The following is a 23,565-nucleotide window of genomic DNA, read 5'->3' on the forward strand; positions in this document are numbered from 1 at the left end:
GCCATTTACCAACAACTTGGGAATGAAATTAAAGCAGGAGTAATAGTGATAGCAAAACACAATGAACCAAGCATAAATGAATCAAAACTAAAGGCCCATTAACATCAAACTCAAGCAGAAAAGAAACCAAACTCCAGAAAACTCACAACCCTCGGCCCAAGGCCATCACCTGATGTAACCGCAATGACAAAAGGGTCAAATCGGGTGAGATTAGATGTGCACAAAGTGTCCTGTTAAATTCTAAAAAGTATCAGAAGCCCACAAGTTTACAGTTAGTGTTTAGTGTCACTTTTATTTTAGATTTACCTCACTGGTTTTGGTATAGCAGCTTTCTGTCTTCAGCATCTTCTTCGGCCCATCACTTTTTCTGATTCAGTGCTGCCGAGCTGTTAGAAATGCAACCACGCAGTGACCAAAAATGTAGACGTTAACATCAGGTTGTTTTTGTTGTAATGATGTATTTTCCTGTGCCAGAACTTCTCATATCCAAAATCTCAGTTTTTGATAAAGGCATAGTGCTGTAGTGAATCAAAGAAATCTGCTAGCATGAATGTTTAGTTTCAAATTGTAAGAATAAAATAAGTAAATGTGTAATTGCCTTTACTGTCCTGCAATCTTAAAACAGAAATTATCTGTTAATTTACTGGAAAAAATGTACATCACTCTTTCAAAGCAGACCGACATACCCCAAGTTACCAATACAAGATGGCAGTACTGAACACCAACAACAGCAAACCTGTAAACTTTTTAATCTGTAATGCCACTGTTGTGCATTTTTGACTCACTGAAATAAGGCATACACAGAGACACGGATCAGGCTCTAACCATGAATCTGTCTAAAGTGCAAAAAAACGGGGAAAAAAGTATTATGCTGTATTACAAATGATAGCTGAATAATTCTACCTTTCTAGGAACCAAAACAGATCCTGTTTTTCCTGTTATTTTCTGGAAAGCACTAACTGGGGAGTGACAATGTCTGAATGTCTGGAATGTGGCATTTAAAAGTACAAAATATATGTTGTCCATCATATTTTCCAAAGCCACCCATGAGCCAGATTGCAGTCTTCGCAAGGCTGCATCTGGTTCCCGGGCCTTATGTTTGACATTCCGGGGTTACATGATCAGATAACTGGTTAAATTAGGCACCTCGGGAAATGAGACGGTAGATTCTTTATAACAAATATCCCCCTTTTCAATAGAGGATATGAAAAGTCCAGTATTTGCTGACTCAAATATTGTCATAGGTTATGAGCGCAGGCATGTGTGCACACCTTTGGCAAACTTCTAAGAGGATCAGATGACGGAGTTTCAAAAAAAGGTCAGACTGGATCATATAGGTCGGACCATCTAAATACATATCAGTGAAAGTAGGCCAAGCACAAACAGAGCTCCCCAGGCATGTTAGGCCACATTCTGTCATCTGTGAAGTAAGAGCGGCAGGTGTGACTGAAGCAGTCCAAGAAAAAGGGCATGGGAAACTCAGTAAACAGCACGTGGCCGGGCTGCTTGTTGTCACATGCATCCAGTGCCTTTATGAGTGACTGAGCATTATTGATACAGGTGCATTTTTTTATAGCCTGCTTTATATCAGGAATCACAGCTGAAATCACTACATCATATTTGTCTGTGATTACAGCTGGAAGTCATATCAAAGAAAGATCAGAAACTCGGGTGTGCATTATTCATTAGGAGGGGCACATGGAGATACACTTTGGTCCAATAAGAGGTCACGATAGGAGGTCCAAGGCTAAGGAAAGTTTTCTATTGGTAGTGCGGGAATAAGTGGGCGGGGTTATGCAAATACTTGAGCAAAAACAAGCCGAGAGCGTGCAGTAACACGAGCGAAAAAGGAGTCCGGGGAACACTGGAAGTGTGAACGGCGGAGCTGTGGACACGAGAACGAATGGACCGACAGACTCGGGCGTAGGCCAACAGCAGAAACAAAGCCTGTGGCGCCAGGTAGGAATAATGTCACTGCACTCGGCTGTCATTACAACCTAAATGTGTGCTGAAAGAAACTTTTAGGTAGCAAAAACGGTTTGTTTGCACGTAAACACACCCGTATTTGAGCGCCGTGGGCTTTTGCACTAAAGACGTCTGTGATTCCTGGTGCTCAGTGCTGTCTAGCCTCTACAGAAGTGCACTGCAAGGGTTTAGCTCAACTCTTATATATTATATAGGCAGAAAAACACGCGATCGTGGACTTTGTCTGTAGTATCACTAATTATAACAGTGATCTGTTGCAACATTGAAGTAGCATTGATCACAGTGCTGTATCTGGTCACAGGTAAAGGAGAGAGCACAGTTTCTATAGCTATTTCCAGAGATTTTGAAAAAACACGTGCAACACTTTCAGCTTTAAACAACTATATGCCACACAGTCGTCAGCCCTTTTCTTACAGATCCAGCTGCAGCTGTCCGTGGTGAGCTTCACACAGCTGGTATGTATGACAGGGAAACCTGGGTGTGCCCAGCCAGAGCCACAAAGAGGCATCAGCTGATTCTTCACCTGTGACTGGGGATCCTGTTTGATGATAAATATTTTATAATGATGCCTGGGATGTTGATGTGAATTAGAATTTCATGTATCTGTCTGTGAAATGCACTACACACAGGTACACACACAGGTCTTTATCACCAGATTCCACATTTATTTATAGTTTTCCCTGAGTTATGACTGAACACAGTCTGACAGCTGTCGGTCCCAGCTGATTTCCTTCTCCCTCCGCTCCTCTTCGTCTCACTATAAAAAGGGAAGGAAAAAACCATCAGTCCAAATCGCCATCAGCTGTTCTCACCGGCATCTCCAGCACCGACCCGTTGAGCTCACTGCACCACTCCTCCCCTGCAGCCGCGCCCGGGACCACACCTCCGCCACACTGTCCTTGTGCAACATGAATAATATCTGCTATATTTTTTCTTGCCTTTGCACAATGATTTGTTTGTTTAAATACGCTGGTGTGTACTTGTTTGTAGGTCTATTGTTAGTGGTGGTTAATGATGGAGTCCAGCAGCAAAACCAAGAGGATGACCTCTTACCTCCCAAGCAAACCCTCAGCTGAGAACCAAAAACTGACCTCACCCAGAGAACCAGGTATGAACAGCCACTGATGTTGTCTTTTAACAGGTTTAAAAGTGTGCATGTGCATGTTCCGTTTAGAGCTTATATCTTACGTCATTTAAAAGTCTAAATAGGGTTCAAAAAAAGGGGGATTCTCTGCTGAACATTGCTAAACACTTAAATCCCTAAGAATGCATATAGTGAAAGTCAGTGTTGGCTGTCCCTTAGAGAAAGAAGATGTAGATGATTGCTCAAGGAATACTGTCTAGATGTGGAACTGAGATGTAATAATTTGGCTCAACATCTGGAAAACTCTGCAAACCTGCTTCTTAGAATGGATACATGAATCCTATGATTATTACGCTGGAGCAAAAGAAAGGGATTTGCTGCATGAGCAACTTCTTCACATTAGCTGTTTCTCAAACACTCATTTATGATTAAGCCAAAACATGTTTATGACAGCTTTTTATGCTTGAGTCCAGGTCATGCTGACCTTGGTTGCACAATAGCAAAAACTTTGCACGGGCTCTTCACAAGTACCCATCCATAATGTTAAAAACATAACCCAGTCAGCTTCATATGTGACTAAACTACATGTTAGAAATATAAGTGACTAAACTGAGATATATTGATTCTCCAAGTAATAATTTGCATCGATCAGGAGCTAGGTTTAGCTCAGCATCCAGATAACTTGACAAACCCGCTTCTTAGAATAGTTTAATGAATTGCAGGATTACGGAGCTGAGCTTCTCGAACAGTGATTTATGATTAAGCCAAAAGGTGCTGATGTCTGATTTCTTGTGTCTCAGTCACGATGTATTTATGTGCCAAAAATGTGACACAGATTCTTCACATAATGCCCACCCACTGTTTGGAAAAACATCAGTCACCTTGCTATTTGCCTTCACTACATGTTGGAAAGAGTGCATTTTATGATAATCAGATACTTATTGTGTTGAATACAGAAGTCAGGCTAACTGGTTGTGTGTCCTCTGAGGTAAAAAGTGTACAGTACATCCATGTGTGTCTTAAAATCTGCTTGTGTGTACTATTTTAATCTTTCAGTTTTAATCAGCAAAACTGTGCAAAATAGTACCGCAGATACTGAAGTGTGGTACTGCCTGGCTTGCACTTGACCTGGATGCAGAAGCAAACACTTTGCTTTCACTGCACTGGCTCTGCTGTACATGGACTTCATTGGTAGTCAGATAAGGACAGCTAACAGGTCACGGTAGGCCAAAAAACATTTCCCAATGGTGGACCCTCCAGCCACAGTAAACGTGTGTTTGTGCGTCTAAGGTAGGCCAGCACATGGTTGGAAATAAACAATTCCTTGTTTCAAACAGTGTGTGAAAATGTCACAGCTTACAATTTATTTTTTTTTTAAAAAGTGGGGTTGTTCTCCAGAACAGTATTAGCAAGTGCGCCAGTGTGAATTTTGAGTTAAGGTATCACAGGCTGTGACATGCTAACAAATGACATAAAATCCTGTTATTAGACAACCATTTAATGGAAATGACTGATATGGGGCTGAGTTCTGGGGTTGCAGCTGAACTGTCAAAGCAAACTTTGCAGCATTAAATAGTTTGCAGCTGTGTCAAGTTTTCTTGAATGGTGTGTAATAACATCATATGTAATAATCATGTCTAATAAAAGCTCTCAGTAGCGTGGTCATTAGACACACATTTGTGTTTATAGCTTTAGAAAGTACAGTTAATAACAGGTGCAGGGATATTATCACCTAATGTAATATATGATGCATTATGTAAGATAATGCTAAGGTCATCTTCTTCCCCTTTCATCTGTAACAATAATCTATTAGTCAACGTGACGCACTCCTAGCACATGTTCACAAACACACAGGCTTACCAGATTGCTTCATTCTTCTTCTGATCCTTGACCACTAATTCCACACAGTCAGCACCAATAAAGTGACTTCATGGTCGGGTGAACCTTCTGAGGACTCTTCGTAAACCCTGACTTGATTGAATATTTGTTACTTAAGAGTTTTTTTGTTGTGGAAGGTGAACAGACACAGTACCGCATTAGCTTACGCAATATCATCTACTGCCCCTCCACACTCTGTTTACCAAGTTCTTAATCCTGCATATGAGCTTGACAAGTTATAAACAAGAACATATTACAACACTCTGATTCTGATCCATACAGGTTGTTTGTATTACTGTTTAAATGTGAGGCACAACAAAGCAGTATTAAGAAGATGGCATCCATTCTCGAATACAGTTATTTTTTTAAATCTAAATGTTTAACTATTTATTAGTTTGCAAGTAAACCTTTTTCAGATCAAACATGTCTAGGACATACTAGTTGAAGATGTTAATATTTCCTATTAGTCTTTGCAACAGGCCATAACCACCAAATAAAAAGGACCAGCGGTAGCTTGTAGCTGCTTAAGGGATAGTATCAAGTATACATAAAATTCTCATGAGCCTTTGTTAAAGATACAGTGTTTTTTTTTTAATCTGTTTAATAGAAAAAAATAATATTGTACTCAATAACATACATAGGTAAGTTTATAATTATATATCCTAATTTTGTATAAATTATGAATTGATACATTTGCAAAAACTTAGAATTAATACATTAAAAATACACAGAAACAGATGTCGGTTTGTGGAAGCAGCCATGTCATTCCACCACACTGAATACAGTGGTCGTCCCTTCTAATTGTGTTTTGGCAGGACAGCCTAACACGACTACACCCCCGTCTCTAAACAACAACTGCTGGTTATAAGCTAGCATTAGTATCTCACGTTCCCTCTGGCAAACAGTTTGATTACATTCACACATCGTATGAGAGTTTATTTGCTAAGTGTCCGAATCCAACACTGTTACATTCACACTCACTACAACTGAACAGCAGTCAGAGACATTTAGACATTAGGATCGTGGACTTGAATTGGGAGGGATAGGAAAACAATTCAGTTGATTGCAGTCTACAGTCTACAGACATCTAGTGGTAAGATTTTACACACTGTAACTTTAATAAATGACGCAACAGCACTGTGTCCTTGCATAAGAAAACATTAGATGGTATCAGATCACCTTAAGTGAGTTTTTAATCTTTTGAGTTACTTAATTGTAGTCAAATGCTATTTAAAAACTTTTAATCTTATCCGGTTTACAGGCAGATACACGTGTTCTGGAAGCTGTTTTAGGAATTGGGTAACATGTTGTAAAAGCATTTTACCTGGGGCAGAGTCCGTTTTGTGGCCAATCAAATAAGGTTCAACCTGTTCCTCCATTCTAAACTAAATGGCTGTTTCTGGCGATGGCATGGGGGTGCAGTGATTAGCACCTGTGCAGGAAACATCTGGCTTTGTATGTTGAAACTCCAAAGTGATGTGTGTTAGTTTAGTTGATTTATTTCTAAACTGACTGTAGGTGTGAGTGTAAATGACTGTTTGTTAGCCTTGTCATGGATCCCACCTAGAATGAACAGGGATGATGTCGGGACACGTTACTAAGGCCAAAAAAGGCATTATTGACACATATTGTGACTTCATTCTTACATGCCATTTTCCCTGTTGAGCGGCATTGACTTGAGCCGGTCCAAATGTGGAACTTTGTCACAGAATGTGGGACAGGGGGACCTGGATACTCTAGACCAGGGGTGGGCAATCTCAGTCCACGAGGGCCGGTGTCCCTGCAGGTTTTAGATCTCACCTTGGGTCAACACACCTGAATCACATGATTAGTTCGTTACCAGGCCTCTGGAGAACTTCAGGACATGTTGAGGAGCTAATTTAGCCATTTAAATCAGCTGTGTTGGTTCGAGGACACATCTAAAACCTGCAGGGACACCGGCCCTCGTGGACTGAGATTGCCCACCCCTGCTCTAGACGCACCTCTTACCTTATGTAGCCCACAACCCTTTCCCTGTATTTCTCTGTATTACTGATAATGCTCGAAAAACACAACACAATAAAACTAGGCCCACTTGCTGGGTTAACCTACAATCTTGGTCTTGTTTTTTTGGGACAAAAAGTGAAGCTAGGAGATTGGAAACTTGCACTTGGAGCTTAATTCAGTATAGCTATCATCTAAAGATACATTCTCTCACTTTGTTCTCTGTATTTCTGTCCCTTTCTGCAGGCTGCAGCTGGCTGGTGGTGGTTGCAGCCATAGCGGCCTCTCTGAGCGGCCTGATGTTGGGCTACGAAATGGGGCTGACCTCTGGGGTCCTGCTGCAGCTGCGGGGCCTCCTCTCTCTCTCCTGCAGGGAACAGGAACTGCTGGTCAGCTCCCACCTGCTCGGTGCACTCCTCGTCTGCCTGGCCGGAGGAACATTTTTAGATCGCTACGGCCGACGCTGCTCTTTGCTCCTGAGTGCTGTTCTAGTAATTGGCGGCACCGTTGTGCTCATTGCTGTGGCTTCTTTTGTTGCACTGACACTTGGCCGTGTAATTGTGGGCATGGGAACATCTCTTTCAGGGACAGCAGCTTGTTTGTACATTGCAGAGATCTCACCGAGGGAGAGGAGGGGTCTCCTGGTGACGCTGTACGAGTTGATGTTGGTTGTTGGTGTAATGCTGGGATTCGGCTGTAGTTATGCCTTTGCTACCGTACCTCATGGCTGGGTCTATACATTTGGACTAGTAATTCCTCCAGCACTCCTGCAAATAGGTGCGCTCATATTCCTCCCACCCAGTCCACGCTTCCTCGTTGCTCAGGGCAAAGTGGAGCGGGCGAAGAAAGTGCTGGCCAGACTGAGATGCGCAAGTAAGGAGCGTGTGGAAGTGGAGCTCAGGGATATCCAGGTTGGACTGAAAGAAGAATCAGAGCATAGCTTCTTGGAGCTTTTCAGTGCCAAAGCTAATCTGCGTTCACGGCTCCTAATAGGTGTGGCCTTAGTCTTCCTCCAGCAGGCTACTGGACAGCCCAACATCCTTTCCTATGCTTCACCACTTCTCCGCAGCGTTGGCTTCAACAGTGATGCTGCAGCAACCCTGGCCTCCACGGGGTTCGGAGTCGTAAAAGTAGTTGGTACCATCCCTGCCGTGTTGCTGGTCGACCGATTGGGACCCAAGAGCTTTTTGTGTGTGGGTGCTGTCGCTATGGGATTGTCGCTGGCTGCCCTTGGTACATTGACTCTACAAAGTCACACTCACCTCACAAGCCTGTGCAATAGCCAAAGCCCTCTTAACAACACGCATATGCCATGGGATTTAAACGAAACCTTCACAGACTTTGAGAATAGTGGCACTTTGTCTACCCACCTGGAAAACCAGTGGAACACTGAACAGGTGCAGGGGCTCAAAACAGAGAGTGATGCAGTGTGGGAATCAGTAGGAGGAAGGACTCTTGTTGAAGTGTCTTCCTCACTGAAGTGGGCGTCATTGATCAGCCTGCTGGTGTATGTGGCAGCCTTCTCAATTAGTCTTGGACCAAGTAAGTACCTGTACATTATGGTTCACAGACACATGCAGTGTCTCTGTATTTATCTAGAGACTGAATATATAAGATGGACATTGCTTCTGAGTCTGAAAAGTGAAGCTAACTCATTTGCTTCAAACATGCATTTTTTCTAATGGACGACTTCCGTGGTTGCAAAAACCACTTCCTGTTTTTTAGAAGTGTATGGAAAGTTAATCCAATGTTTTCGGCATTGGTAAAAACACTTTCCTGGGCTCAAGTCAAGTTTTTCCTCATATTAAAGTTTGAATTAATGAATGATCATGACATCTGGTTTCAAAAATCTGAGATGGAAAGCAAATATAGTCAGCTTATGGTAAGACAGTGAGAGTTCATTAACTCTCATTAACCTTAAATGATTAAGGGAATGGTTATACACAGTCTTCCATGTGTGAGCATTTTGCTACACTTACATTTTTTGGCATCCAGCAGCAGGGCATTCCTTCCCAGTGTTAATCCTTGTAGTGCTATATAAATAAAACGAGTTAGACTGAATTTCTTATACCCCTCTTTTTTTGTCCTTTGTCTCTTTTTAGTGGTGTACGTCGTTCTCAGTGAGATCTTTCCGATGGGAGTCAGAGGTAGAGCTGTATCGGTGGTGTCAGCTGTAAACTGGGCCACAAATCTGCTGATCTCCATGACCTTCCTCACCATCACGGGTGAGTACTTTATTACTTATAATTTACAAATTGTAGGTTCTAGCTAGTTGTGGTAGTGCGATACTTCCAGCAGCTATACTTACACAACACCAACGCTCTGCCACCTACAATGCCGCATTGAGATCCTTTCCCTGGTGCCTCAACCCCCACTCACATCTTACATCAGGTGATCTCATTGGGTCTCACAATGGTTTCACCTAAAACCTCTGGTGATAATGAGCCACGCCTTTTTTCACACCTTGCCTCATGTGGTGAGACACATGATCAATCAACAAACCCAACAGAAATTTCCAGCTGGGTTTAAATACCTGGGACTCTCAACCATTTGGTTTTAGAACTGAACAAGTTTCTTGCATGAGAAGTGAAACATCTTTAAGAAACTTAAAGACTTGAACTTAAAGTCGAATCGCTTTCTTTTCCAAGCTCCTTAGACTACCATGGCCTGAACGACTGAGAGCCTACACTGACATGTATTTGCACCAGACATGTTCAAACTAGTGCAAGAATTCACAGAAACTCTGTAAAAATTAACACAGAGTTTCTGTTTGACAAGTGATAATCATATTAAAAAACACATTTTTACAATTTTACTATCCTCCAACAGAACTGCCAAGGTCAAGCCCAAGACCACACCTAACCCAATTAGTTAGTGTTCACATTTTGGCATCTCTTTGTTTTAGCACCTGGTTGGCATTGTTTGCCAAACATTTGCCTATATAGTGGACCTAAACTAGGTTATGCAGCTATATTTTAAATGTTCCTTTATTAGTAACATGTGAAAATTAAAATACATATTCCTGAACTCATGGTGCAAATTTCAGTTTTTGCTTTTAATACGCTGCTGCCTGAACATTGTGGGCAATTATGGAACTTAATTGTTATCCCAGGTTTCATAGCAAGATAGTGGTATATAGCTTGGACGTGTTGTTGGTCTATTGAAGGAAAATGAACATACGTATAAAATTCATCAGTATCAACATTTGGACTTTTTAAATTAAATTTGGATGATTTGCAAATCATTTCTTATTTATTTTATTTTTTTACATAATGTCTCAATTTTTTGGGAAACGGGGTTGCTTATGCAGCAAGTATGGTATTGCATTATATTAATTGTTTCGTTTTTTGTTTTTTAAAGAAAACATTGGTGTGCCCAATGTGATGTTCCTGTACTCCACCATGAGCTTTGTTCTGCTGGTATTCGTCGTCCTCTTTGTCCCTGACACCAAAGGTCGCACACTGGAGGAGATATCAAAAGAGCTAGCTAAGAAGTGAGTGGTAACACTTCCTAGCTAAATTTACCCTTTACCCTTCATTTTAATTTTCATATTTATTTCCTATCCTATTCAGTCTTTTTTTCTTTAGGTCACGAGCAGTCTAAGCATTTCACTGCATATCGTACTGTGTATGACTGTGTATGTGACAATTAGAATTTGAATTTGAACATTCGACGTCTATGCCATCAACATCTAGTAAACTGGTTTGTGAAAGTGATTTTTACCTTCTGTTTCTCCACTCCCTGTTTAACAGGAAGACTTTTAAGGTGAGAATTTCCAGGCCGGTTCAGCCTCAAGAGAGCCTGATCAGGGACAGCAAACCTACAGAGTCCAGCAAACATCTGGCTACTTAAACACACCTCAACACAACACCTGTCCTGAGAGTCAAGAGCAACGATCAAGACAATATACAATCAAAAATATCCATATATCTAGAATAATCCTTTAATTGTCCCACAAGGGGAAATTTGGTTGTAACAGCAGCCAAAAAGACACATATACAAACAAACAGTACACAGGACACGGAACAGAAACATACACAATTTGTCTTACATATTTACATTAAGGACAGTGGTTACTATAAACAGAGTACTGTACAGTTATTAAATTAAATAAAAATAACTACAGGTAAGAGGCAAACCAGGTTGTAGTGCGAATCGGTTAATTAACTTATTGCAGTTACAGCGCAGATGTAAACATCTATGTTTGTTGGGAGCAGTTCTGATTGTACAGTCTGACAGCTGCAGGGAGGAAGGACCTGCGGAAACGCTCCTTCATGCATCTAGGATGCAGCAGTCTGTCACTGAAGGAGCTCTGCAGTTCAGCAACAATCATCTCATCTACGTCGCTATATTGGCTGTAGTTAGAGCTGCTTCTTGATGATGATGATGCCCACATGTGATCCCATCATGGAGCCTTTGATTTTTTTAAAATGAGCATAGCCAGTATTAGGTTCTAGTATTAATTGTTATATTCAAGAAAAAGAAAATCTTTTTCTCAGATTTCCATCAGTTTTTACATTTTTTTTTTCTCCGTTTTGAGTTAAAAAAAAATTCATCTAGCAAATCTGGCATTATATTAACTAAAATCAAACACTAATAGCCCAAACTGGTACTCGTTCTTTGTAGGAGGGCAAGCTTATTCCTAAGAACAGTGTCATTTTATTGGTGCCCATCGTCATATTTAACGTGGTACACAAGGGCCAAACCAGTCATGTTAGTGGATGTGTTCCAACCCACATGAAATATGGAAGGAATTGTTTGTCTCCTCATTTGCATATTATGGGAACACGCAGCTAGCTGTGTAAGACCGGCTACTGAATGTTTAAAAAGAATCGGCGAAAAAAAGCAAATCACGAGGTTCAGGAGCCATGTTTGGCATGAATTGTGATATAGACCGATTCCTTCTTTTATTTTCTATTAGTACGATGCTGTAATGAGTTTAAGAATACAAATTCTATAGCGGATGCCCTATGCACGAGTAAAACATTTACATTTTATAACCTGTACTTTGACTTGCATCACCTTTTAAATGTTGCAATGTGTGTTTGCAAAGCCTGACATGGAAATCTCAGTCGTTAATGACAGTATGGAAGACATTCTAGGGAAAAAAAAGACAAATCAACTGGGAAGTGCCTTCTCCACATGTACTCGGGATATGTTCACACGCACAAAAACAATGTCATGCAAAGGGGAGCAAACACACCACACAGTAGTCCAGTGGTTGCCTGTTCACTTTTATTTTTTTTTTATACAAAATACAAAAATCCAAGTGCCACAATTTTTCAGTTGACACTAGTTCAAAAAGTACTCCATCATACACACATTTAAACAGCATGTCTAAGCTTTTAATCAACATTTTTTCTATCAGATGCATTTATATACATACATACATGTTGCCTTTATGCCTGTCCGAACACTCATGGTTGCCTCAAGAATTCACATGAATGTATTACGAAACCTTTTCGACAAGTGTTAGTGCTGCCATACAACTTTGTACGACTCCACAGAGTGGCTGCTTTTGTAATTATGAGTCAGTTACTTTTTCATGTTATGCTTTTGCTACTTTGTTTGTTTGTTTGTTTGTTTGTTTGTGTGTGTGTGTGTATACTGGCAATTGTGGACAGTGTTTTAATGATTTCTTAGTCCGCTGCTAATAAAAATCTCCTCAATATTGTCTAACAAGTGGTTGTGTTCAATGAACAGCTTAACTCGTCACTTGAAAACTGAAAATATTCTTAACCTTTGAGAAGTGTTCAACATGTCAAAACATTAAAATACATCAAGCATATTTGCAAAATGTTCTTAAAACTATTAAGAAACAACAAGAAATGAAATGTGCCTTATTGTGAACAAAAGGAAGTAAATTTGAGGTGTGTTTAAGTTGTAAGTGGATGTGTTTCTGCATATCGGCCTGCTCTTACATTGTGTACACTGATAATATTCCACTTCTGCTGTTTTTCTCCTTTAGCAATAACACGGGTAATACAGAGTACCTGTGCAGGACTTTTACAAACCTTGGACGGCGGTTTTTCCAAAGGAAGTGGAAAATGGGACGACCTTATATATATATATATAGCTTTGGAGTTGGGGCGTGTTGGTCTTAACATACATATTAGCAGTGGTTACTGCCAAATCTTAAATAGTTTTAAAATGGTCTTTAAGTGTCCATGCAGAGACATCCAAAAGCAAATAAGCTAGAGCAAATAACTTCCTGCCTCTTCACTGTCAGGTGAGGAGGACGGGTGTCTGCTGAAGGATATTAAGTTTGGAAGACATTTGCAGGTTTAGGCTGTTAAAAATCACAAGATCCCAACAACTCCACAACAACGTTAAAATTTTGTAAAAAATAACGAGGACATTTTAGGACGTTACAAGTGTGGTATTCCAAGCCCAGCCTATGAATGAGTTCAGACGTTTGTGGCTGTTGCCACATAGTGATGAAACCAAAGCAAGCAATTCCAAGGATAAGGTGCTTCTTCGTCCTTTTTGAGTACTCAATAGCTCGAGTCCTTAGTCTTGTATCGTTTCATTTGCAGCGGGGTTTCTGACACTCAAACAGTAGCGGGTAGACTTGCTCCACTGCTGTGGCCACGTTCTGGACATTTGGTCCTAAGCCATCCAGTGATGGTGTGAAAGCAGAAAAAGATCAGCAAAAATATATCAGGACAAAGAAAAACAACAGAACTGGAATAGAAGCTTTAAAAAAAAAAAAAAAAAAAAAGGCCGCCTTGGGTTTCAACTTTAGCCTGATAAACAGTGCACCACACGAAAGGAAGTACAAAAAACAATTTCGCTTGAGTAAAATTCTTGGAGGAATTGGGTTATTTACAAACCGCTTTCCTCATTGAAACAAGCTATAAAATGCTTTCATTTTACATGACCTCAATCCCTTAAGCCAATGTGCCTTCTTAGCTGTACATAAAAAGGGGTAAGATACTTAATGTGTCTGTGTGTGTTGAGCCTCATAAGGAGTGGGATACCTGTAACTGTGAGGCTGCCAGTTGAGAACACTTGTATAGTCGCCTTTAGATTTTTGATCCTGTATGTAGCAGCTGGGTGGAGCTCAGGTTCATAACTGTAAGTGGTAAAAAGTTTTTAGTACATGTGTACACATCGGAAAAAGTTATACCTACAGCTTTGTGAGTAACGGACATGATGCATGTTTAGATACCAGCCTATATTCTGTCAGATAGCATGTACAACAGTAATCCAAATCCAACAACTAGAGTACACACACACATACTTCTTCAGCCTGCTTGCTCCACTGTAGTGTCAGGTACATGCACTCAATGCGGTGAGGTTTACTCTAACCACTAGAGGTCATCCTCCACTAGCAAACATTAAACTTTTATTCCCATTCACCTTGCACATTATTGCTGCTCATGTCAGGACTTGAAATCACAGTTGTCACTATTTTCTTTCAATATGGTATCACACCATGAAGCTAATGAACCAAAGAAAACAGCATAAAGCAATAAGACTGTGGATAAACATATGCTACAGCTTGATCAGGATAGTTATAATGACGATGACAATGATAGCATTGATTTTAATTAATGTTGCAACAGTTGTGACTTAGCAGCACTGCATTACCTGGCAATAGGTCGGTTATTCTTCGTGAAGTTTATAAGATTGACTGCAAATGGCATGGAGCACACTGCCAGCACATTCACAACTTTGAAGGCTGAAAACCTCACCTGAACAGACAGCATAAACATATGAGACACGAAATACATGCATTTATGAGTTTACACTTCTTTTTATTTTAGGTCCAATAATTAAAGGAGAAATCCAGTTTAGGTTTTATGGCCTTAATGTAGATAACTGCCGTTTCAGGTAGTTTGAGCTTTGTAACACTGTGCGTTACCCTGCTAGTAACAACCATCAGAAGATGGGGACTCTGTGGTCTTAATAGTTGGGAAAACGCTCAGCTGCTGTGATTATTCTTACCTTGAAGCCTAGTTTCTGCAGACAGCGTGCTAACCTGCGAGCACCGAGCTTTGCCTCATCCTCACTTTAAAAAAAAATAAAAAAATAAAAAAAAAGAAGGAAGAGAAAAGAATGGATAAATGACAGCATAACTCAGTGAAATTAATTCCTTGGTATACAAACCATAATCAGAAACTAACATCTTTGAGTAACTGAGTAATACTTACAATCAAAACCTCTAAACTGGGCTAATACAGATGAGGACAGAATTATTATTTGTGCACATTCTAGTTTTACTTGGGCTGCTTATATTATTTGACTTTGCACAGAGAAATAAAAATATTTGACAAAAACTACCAGGGCCTCCCGACGCTAATTTTCAATTGCGTGGATGCTGCTGGATAACAGTCTCCAGTCATTAATTGTAGTTTTCAGCAAGCCCCACACACGTCTCCTGAGCAGTCTCAGCCCATTGTTCTTTAGCAAATCTCTCATGCTCCTTCAGATTTAATGGGCTGCTAGCATGGACCTTGGTCTTCAGTTTATTCTATAGATTTTCAATGATCTGCAAGTCAGGGCTTTGTGCAGGCCAGTCAGTAACGCTCACTTTGGTCTTCTGGAGGTAGTTCCACACCAGAAGCGATGTATGTTTTACATCGGTGTTGTGTTGGAAGACCAAGCAGCAACCCAGACCCAGTTTTGCTGCTGAATGCTTGAGGTTTTTTTTCAAAATCTTCGCATAGCTTTCTTATTTAGGATTCCTTTCACCGTCCCAGTTCCAGACACGTTGAAGCGTCACCACAGCACAGCACTCCCACCGCCGTGCTTCACTGTGGGGATGGCATTCTTCTTTCTCCAAACATAAACAGTGTGTCTCTGAGCTCTAGTGTGATCTCATCTGACCAAAAAATGCACTTTAAGTATGTATAATCCTTCTCCAGGTTGTTCTTAGCATGCTTCAGTTTGCCCTAAGATGTCTCTTCTGCAGAAGTAGAGCTTTTCTTGGTCTGCATCCTAGTGAGTGTCTTCTTTGTTACCACAATTCTTGACTTGGCTAAGTCAGTCACTAGTGTCTTTGGAGTTGGTCTTTAGACACATCCGTCACGACTTTTCTTTCCAGAGTGTTTGCAATCTTTTGCTTCCTACCTTTGCCACACTTGTGTAAGTACTCTGTGGCTCTCTTTGAATTTCTTGATGATATCCAATGTGATAACTTTGTATATTCATTTCCTGGTTTGTGAGCATAAACAATTATTTTTCTCAAGTCCGACCCGATTTCTTTTGAGTTTGGCATGATGCTTTCTCAAGTGACAGCTCAAACCCTTGTTGAAATTTCTACACTGCTGATAAATTGAAACATAGTTATACCAATTTAGTATTTAGTTTACTCTGTACTTTTAAATTAAATCAAAACTTTTAAATTTCATTCGGGGGACTAGTAATTCAGCTCTCATGTGAGATAAATGCTAACTGCATTAGTTGCATATGATGGGGGACGTAGCAGTACAGCCCCACAAATAAAGTAGCAAGACTTCTGAGACCAAAAGAAGCAAATAATTTGACATTTAGTTAGGTATAGGTGTGTATGCATGTTGCATTATGAGTGTCAGTCTACCTTGTTGCTCCAGTGCAGATGATTTTCCCTGAAGACCAGATTGAAGCAGTTATCATTGGTTTACGAAGCTTCATCAGGACTTTCTGAAAACAAAAAAAATAGAAGTCACAATTTCATGTCTCGGTTCTAACTGTTAACATGAATGCAGCATTCTCTAGTTTCATCAATAACAATACACTTACCCCTACTTCTGGCTTATAGATGACATTTGTTCCTTCTAAGGCAATGGTGCGGAGGTTGAGGTGACACCGAGTCCGAAAGGTTGCCACCACATTGGTGATAATAATATCAAGTGCCTCATCATTGCTTGAATCCATGGGGAAGTGTGTGGTGCAGCAAGAGGACCACAGAGGTTTTTCTTCTCACTTATTCATGAAAAATGCCACCCCTCACCATTATTGCACCGATGGGAAAGGAGACAAGATGGGCTAAAAAACAAACAAACAAAAAAAAACCCCAAATGAAGCCATTTTTCAAATATTTCTGAAATTTCAAATCAGAAATACTTCAAGGGGCATTGTACTACACGAATGAATATGTATTCATTCATTAAAAAAAAATATGTATTGCGGTGCCCGCTCTATATCAGAATTTTGCAGATGTATTTTGTGTTTGCTGAATTCATGAGTCCAGTTAGTATGTTAGTGTAAGTAAAAATAAAAAAAGTTATCACCTCAGTTGCACACCACCATCTAATTATCTCCTCGCCCGCAAGGTGTTCTCCTCCACTTGAAAGACTTGACTGTGTCTCAAAGCACGAATCACTCAGATATCTGCAAGAAAATATTATTTTGTCAATTATTATTCTTTTAGCTGAGCGTCCAGCTAATTTCCCGATAAACCGATACAGCCTAACACGTTAGCTACTTTCTACTGCTACTAACAACCAAGAAAGTAACAGCAAAATATGACCCTCGACGTCAATAATTCGTTACTTATAGACACGTTTAATGTATAGACCGTTGCTTTGTATTATGAACTGCGTTATAGCTCATGCAACTGATAAGCTTGTTTGAGGAAATGTTGCTAGCTAATCGGCAACTAATTCAACATAACTACATGCACTGAGTCGGTGTTTGCGCTAATAACTGCACTAATATGGGATTGTAAGAAAAACAAAGAGGTAACGACATTTCGCAACTGCTCAGCTAGCTAATGTTGTGAAGAGGTCTGTCCGTTAGCTAGCAACAAAGAAGAGTACACAGGCAGCAATGAATGAAAAGTTGTCAGCTATGCTAACTAGCAGACTAGCTGTCTAAAGCAAGTTAATGGCTGGTGTTTGTATCTTAAGAATCCAGCTACCGCTTTCGCTTTTTCTGTGATGTTATTCCAAAACACAAATAAGGCGGATAGTAATAAAATTTGTGGACAAACCCCTTCCTCCGCACACAAACGAGCAGTAACAAACACGACACCTTCCGCTTCTGTCTTACAAAATAAAGCCGCTCCTAGTGGGCGCTAAATTAACGTCAACTTCCGGATCGTAAAATAAAATATAATTTAAGCACTTCAAATGCCTATATATTTCTGTTGCGAAGTTGTACCTAGCTGCTTACATTTTTTAAAAAAAAAGAAATATAAATAATACTAACACTGCAAAACAACTGTGCAGCAATAATACAGTTTTTTTTTGAAACCATCAAAAAAAATGAAAAACAAAAATTTAATAAGAACTCCTAATACATAGCTTTGTGTGTGTGTGTGTGTGGGGGGGGGGTGTGTGAACACAGACAAGACAAAAATATTTGCTGTTGATCCAAACAGTCAGAGACAGAAACTTTTTCATGTTTATCATGAGCAAGTCAGGACCTTGGCATGATTTTGGATGGCGATCTTGGCTTTGATAGTCATAATAATAAGGTCACCAGAACTGCATTCTGCCACTTAAAAATATAGGAAAAATTTGAAAATTCTTACCTCAAACTGACTCTGAGAAAGTAGCCGATGCATTTATATCAAGAAGCTTAGACTACTGTAATGCTCTATGTGCAGTATTATCCAAATTATTAGTAGGATGACGTAAACTCATCTAGAATGCAGCAGCCAGAGTCCTGACATGCACATGGAAAGATTACACCAGTACTGAAGTCATTTTATTGGCTTCCAGTTCAATCCAGATTTACCACCAAAATACTGCTATTAGTTCTTTAACCAGTCAGTGACTTTAGCCCCCAGTACAAGTCTGACTTTCTCAGTGTCTATAACTCGATTAGACATCTCAGTCACCATGGATGGAGGTCTTTTAAATTCCCAGAATTAGATCCAAATGTGTTTAAGAGGCTTTTAGTTAGTGTGTGTGTTCTTTGATTTTGTGTCAGTTTGTTTGTTGGTTTTTAACTTGTATTCTATTTCTTTGTAAAGTTTTGTTTTGTTGTTTTTATTGCCGTATGATATTGTAGACCTACATGGATTTTGTTATCAAAAACATGATAATTACATGACCTTTTTCCCCTCTTTGAAAAGTTAAAGACAAGGTTGTTAGTACCTATACTGCTCCAGGTGACATGAATGTACTGAACCACTGAAAAAGCCTTAACAAAGCTCACTTTAACAGCACATGGAATCACAATCACCTATGACTAATAAAGCATAAAGCATAGTAATAAAGCATATCACAAATATTTAATATTTCATGACTGCCTACCCACCCTGCAATAGGCTGGGTTACAGCGCATACAAATGTACTGCCTACCCAGGCAGACTAACAATAAGATGTATGTTGTTTGGCACCACCTTGTGGAAGGTTGGCTTTCATAAGAAGGAAAATGAGGCAAATTTAATTTTCTGCTGCTGTCATTACTCCTTCTACTGTCATATGCCTGAGCTCAAAGCTTAATGCAGTTTAGCTTATTGCTTTTTCTGAAAGAAGTCTGAGTATTCAAAAGTGTAAGAAAGGGTTAGTGTGTTTGATCAACTGTTCAAACACACACATCCACACATGTGCAATAACACTAAGTGCAATACTCTTTTCTGGCATCGTTGTATTTTTACTCCGTTGTATACAGCATTTGTATTCTATTTTTATCCTATTGTATATTTTATTTTATTTTACTCTACTGTAGATAGTATTTTATTTTATTCTATTCTGTACAGTTGTGTACTGTATTTATTCTTATTATATTCTAATTTTTGCTACATAACTTTTGCACTATCAACTTCCTGCTGTGACAAAAAAATTTCCCACGTGTGGGAATAATAAAAGTTATCTTATCTTATCTTATCTTATCTTATCTTATCTTATCTTATCTTATCTTATCTTATCTTATCTTATCTTATCTTATCTAGTTGCTTATTCCATCAAGCCACATTCTGTGTTCACAAATTTGTCTTCCTAATCAAGCTCCTCTGCTAACATTACACTTAACAGGCTTATGGTGATCACCATTTCCAGACAACAGTGTGCAACCTTTGTCAGTTTCTATAATGTGTTGACATTTAAGACGTGCGGATTAGTGGCATCTCCGAGGATTGTGAGCAAATGTGGTCAGTAAACACTCCCCAGGGAATTCTGAACGGGATTACAAAAGCAGACTGAAGTTTGGAAAGTTTATGTTATCAATGAGAGCGTTTGCAGTCGCTCTTGTGACTCATGAATGAATTTAGTCAATGGATGCTGAGGTGCCTGCATGCTGTCGCATTCTGTGGGGACTTTGACCTTTAAGCAGACTGATAATTTATATATGAATATAGTTGGTCTGACTTGAGCTCTTTTTAATTTATTTTTTTACATTTTATAAACTTTGCACAATACAGCATAAATGTTAAACTGATAAGAACAACATATCATCTTTATGAGATAATGCATAAAGCAATCGCAGATTTCAAAGTTTCTGTGTGTACGTGTGCGCATGTGTGTTTGTTTGTGTGCTTTAATACCCATTGACTTATGACTTGCTTATGAACATGTGCGCATTGTGAGCCGTGGCCCAGCTTCTTCATCTTGGCTCGCTGCAAACACTTCTCCTTCCTGGCTTGCTCCCAAACAAAACAGCAAAATAACTTCTTTATGATTCAGCCTTGTTGTTATTGTTCTTCCTCCCTAGTTACCAAATTGTGTCTTCCCCTCCTCTCATTTAATCATACAAGTCTTCTCTCGGTGAAATATAGCCTTGTAATTCACATCCATCCCCGTATAAGAGGCTTGTTCAGATGTCCCGAGATGTTTACTATAAAGGTTCAGATTTAGAGCAGGTTAGGAAAGTCAGACCACTCGCATTGTCGTCGTGGATTCGCTTGTGTGTGTTGTGAGACAGCTGACGCAGGGCGCAGGAGTATGTTTACAATTTGTTGGGCCGCATATCACTGGGGCAGCCTCTTCCCAGGGGAACAATGCTCTTACTCTCATTAGGTCAGATGATATGGCATGTAAACGCACAGATGCAAGCACTTACGGTTTAAGAGATGCAAATATGTCTAAGAATAAATAGACGGTCCATCACTGAAACTGCTTTGTGTGTGCATGTCAAGGAGATAGTTACAAAGGGAAAGTGAAAGATAAATCTGTATTCCTGGGAATACATATGTTTGTGTGTGTGTGTGTATATATATATATGTATATATATATATATATATATATATATATATATATGTATGTATATGTATAACCCTATATGTATAACCCTCCAAAAGCAAAAAGTAGTATAGAAGGGTAATAATTCTGGTCAAGCATTTATTATTGGGTAGATAATATATTTCAGCTAACAAGGGTGAAAGTTGTTTGCGTATCCATAAATTCTCAAGCCCCAAGAGGTCTGTTTTCATCAGAATGCCCGGATGATCTGGACAGTTTGGTATTCTTTCAACTCAGTCACAAAAATCTCCTGGAAACATCCCACCAAAAAGTCTCTTCCTGCCTTCTAATGTCTAACAAATTTCTTTGAAAAACTTTACTTCCTTACGTTAGTGTCTTTTGCAGAGGGTGGGGGGGTGGGGGGGGGAGACCTCACTTTTCCCTGTAAACTGGGAGTGTTTGTTAGGACCCTGGAGTTCTGTTTATGTTGGGTGTGCATCACAGGCCCATTTCAAAAGGACTTAGAGAGCTTTTAAGAATGTTTGCAGGAGTGTTGCACAACTGAGATCAGCATTGGTTTGATGGCTTTGTGTGGAATGTTTACAGTAAGAAAAAGGTCTAAGTGATAAGCGCAAGGGGAAGGAGATGCAACAACAGCAACGCTTAAGTAACATGTGCGTAGGTGAATTTCCACTTTGACGCATGTATACTGTACCTCCGTGCCGGTGTACTGTATGTGTATGCTTGTGAGTAATGGTTTCTGTATGAGACAGAGATGAATAGTGTGCGAGTTCGCTCTGAAGAGGGAATCCAGTACTCTGGTAGTGCTGCTCTGGGGTCTCCCAGTGTAAACAGAGACGTGGGAACAACCAGGCCTGTTTATATCAGCTCCACTCTTTACTGGGACCAGTCAGCCAGGCATCAGGGGCACAGCCAACACACTGGTCTCAAGCGCATACACACTCATACAATTTATAGACGCCCTTATGTGAAATATTTGTACACAGGCTTGCTCGGAGAGAGATGTACACAATCCCTGACAAGCCCTAAATGCAGCAGGTGTTGTTGGAATCCATCACGTTTGACAGATTTTGCATGATTTGAGGAAAATCCTTCCTAACTTAACTAACAACAGGAATGCAGCAGTTGTCTTATTTGCTTTAAGGCAATGTTTTAATGTTTTCTACAGACACAATACTGCATCTTTTTATGCTCTTCTATAGAGTTCATATAATGAGGAGCTGATTTTTAACACTAAACAGTTGCAAATGTGTCAGCGGAGCCCAATTCCGCTCTCTGCTTATTCACCTAAATAATTGAGGAGAACTGTAGAGCAGAAAAGTCAGACAGAGCAAACTTTTACTGTCAATCACACAGCAAAAAAAAAAAAAAAGGTGGGGTGGGGGCTAAAAAGGGTATATATAAAGAAGTAAAAATCTTCTCTCCTCTCATCACAACTCCAGAGGACAGACAATCAGTCCAACACTCATCATGTCAGATTAACAGCTGTAACATTAACGCACCTGCAAAAATGTTACAGAGTCAGCCATGTTTAGACTAGTTTGGGAAAGGATGACATTACCATGAGCATTATCTGATGCAAGCCCACTCCTCAGAGAAAGCACCTGCTATTTTCGGATTAGAAGGGGAATAGTGCTGCAGCTGGTTCAGCATGAAATCCAAGTTTCTGAAGTAAAAAAAAAAGAAGTCAGGCACAGCAGTTTGACAGTTCTTGCCTTGCCCTTGTTTTCACATCATTAGCATGCAAATTCTGGTAATGATTTTTTTTTCTTAACTGTTTATCCAACTTAGGTTTGCAGGAGGCCAAAGCCTGTACGGAAGCTGATTTATAGTAGAGCGAGATATGGAGAACACTTCAGACAGGTCACCCGTCCATCACAGCCTGCCTTCAGTGGTGCAACATGAGAAATCAAGCGTAGCGTTAGCTGGAAACCTAACCTCAGCCGCAAATTGCAGCAGATCAGCTGATCTCAGCCCCAGCACGCATGAGCTGATGGCTCAGCTGGCATACATCTAAGTAACCAAGTAGCACGTAAGTGACACTGTTTAAGCTGCCTGGAGTTGCTGTGCATCAACGACCCGTGCTTGCCTGTCTCTTCCTTTCATTTTGTGTCATTGATGTCTAGCACTCTGTTCCCTACTAGGGTCGTCCAATCTCCAGCTTTCAATAGATACTATTAGATGGGTACGGAAGCATGCTATTCTGGCATTATGTTTCCAAGTGAAATGGTAAAGGTTCTCCCCAGACAGACTGATGCCTCCAAATGTCGATAACTTTAGATATAAACACCAACTTTCTTTTCATCTGCACATAAAATATTTTAAACATGTGTATAAGGGTTGAGTAATTAATTATGTGCAAAGTATGCCTAGAATTTTTTACAACAAACATCACGGACACTAATATGTTTACTAATTTCAGCTGCTCCTTATTTGCAAGGGGTCGGATATATGCTGGACCCCCTTCCTGACTCAACCTTTGAGGATTTGTGTTTCCTCCCAGAATCAAACCAGGGATCTTTCACTTGTTAGGCATCAAACTGTGGAGCCAGGCCTGTT

The 23,565-nt window shown here is 40.0% G+C and overlaps 2 protein-coding genes across 3 annotated transcripts; one reads left to right on the plus strand and one right to left on the minus strand.

Annotated features, from left to right (window-relative positions):
* Positions 1–1,845: 1,845 nt before the first annotated feature.
* slc2a12 (solute carrier family 2 member 12) lies at positions 1,846–12,605 on the plus strand. The gene is made up of 6 exons (XM_084953410.1): positions 1,846–1,959; positions 2,977–3,094; positions 7,178–8,473; positions 9,034–9,156; positions 10,292–10,424; positions 10,684–12,605. Exons 2-6 carry the CDS (start codon positions 2,998–3,000, stop codon positions 10,781–10,783), a joined length of 1,749 nt encoding a protein of 582 aa, XP_084809536.1. The 5' UTR covers positions 1,846–1,959; positions 2,977–2,997; the 3' UTR covers positions 10,784–12,605.
* Positions 12,145–17,944, minus strand: tbpl1 (TBP-like 1). Of its 2 annotated transcripts, none has more exons than XM_084953412.1 (8): positions 17,850–17,944; positions 17,149–17,248; positions 16,658–16,903; positions 16,476–16,558; positions 14,882–14,945; positions 14,525–14,628; positions 13,912–14,006; positions 12,145–13,540 (listed from the first exon to the last, which is right to left on the minus strand). In XM_084953412.1, the coding sequence occupies exons 3-8, from the start codon at positions 16,790–16,792 to the stop codon at positions 13,458–13,460; spliced, it is 564 nt and encodes a 187-aa protein (XP_084809538.1). In that variant the 5' UTR covers positions 16,793–16,903; positions 17,149–17,248; positions 17,850–17,944; the 3' UTR covers positions 12,145–13,457. The 2 variants fall into 2 exon arrangements, with proteins under 2 accessions (XP_084809538.1, XP_084809539.1); XM_084953413.1 differs by having other exon boundaries at positions 17,778–17,863.
* Between the last annotated feature and the right edge of the window lie 5,621 nt (positions 17,945–23,565).

The sequence above is a fragment of the Perissodus microlepis genome, chromosome 15 (genome assembly GCF_051167445.1).
Source record: "Perissodus microlepis isolate ML-2025 ecotype Zambia chromosome 15, ASM5116744v1, whole genome shotgun sequence".
NCBI lineage: Eukaryota > Metazoa > Chordata > Actinopteri > Cichliformes > Cichlidae > Perissodus > Perissodus microlepis.

Excerpts from the sequence above, each read along its gene's own strand:
- tbpl1 (XM_084953412.1), bottom strand. The coding sequence starts at position 16,792 with ATGGATTCAAGCAATGATGAGGCACTTGATATTATTATCACCAATGTG. Across the intron at positions 14,629-14,881 it reads TGCAGAAACTAGGCTTCAAG|GTGAGGTTTTCAGCCTTCAA; the intron begins GTAAGAATAATC and ends CTGTCTGTTCAG. Across the intron at positions 14,007-14,524 it reads AATAACCGACCTATTGCCAG|TTATGAACCTGAGCTCCACC; the intron begins GTAATGCAGTGC and ends TACCACTTACAG.
- slc2a12 (XM_084953410.1), top strand. The coding sequence starts at position 2,998 with ATGATGGAGTCCAGCAGCAAAACCAAGAGGATGACCTCTTACCTCCCA. Across the intron at positions 3,095-7,177 it reads GACCTCACCCAGAGAACCAG|GCTGCAGCTGGCTGGTGGTG; the intron begins GTATGAACAGCC and ends CCCTTTCTGCAG. Across the intron at positions 10,425-10,683 it reads TCAAAAGAGCTAGCTAAGAA|GAAGACTTTTAAGGTGAGAA; the intron begins GTGAGTGGTAAC and ends CCTGTTTAACAG.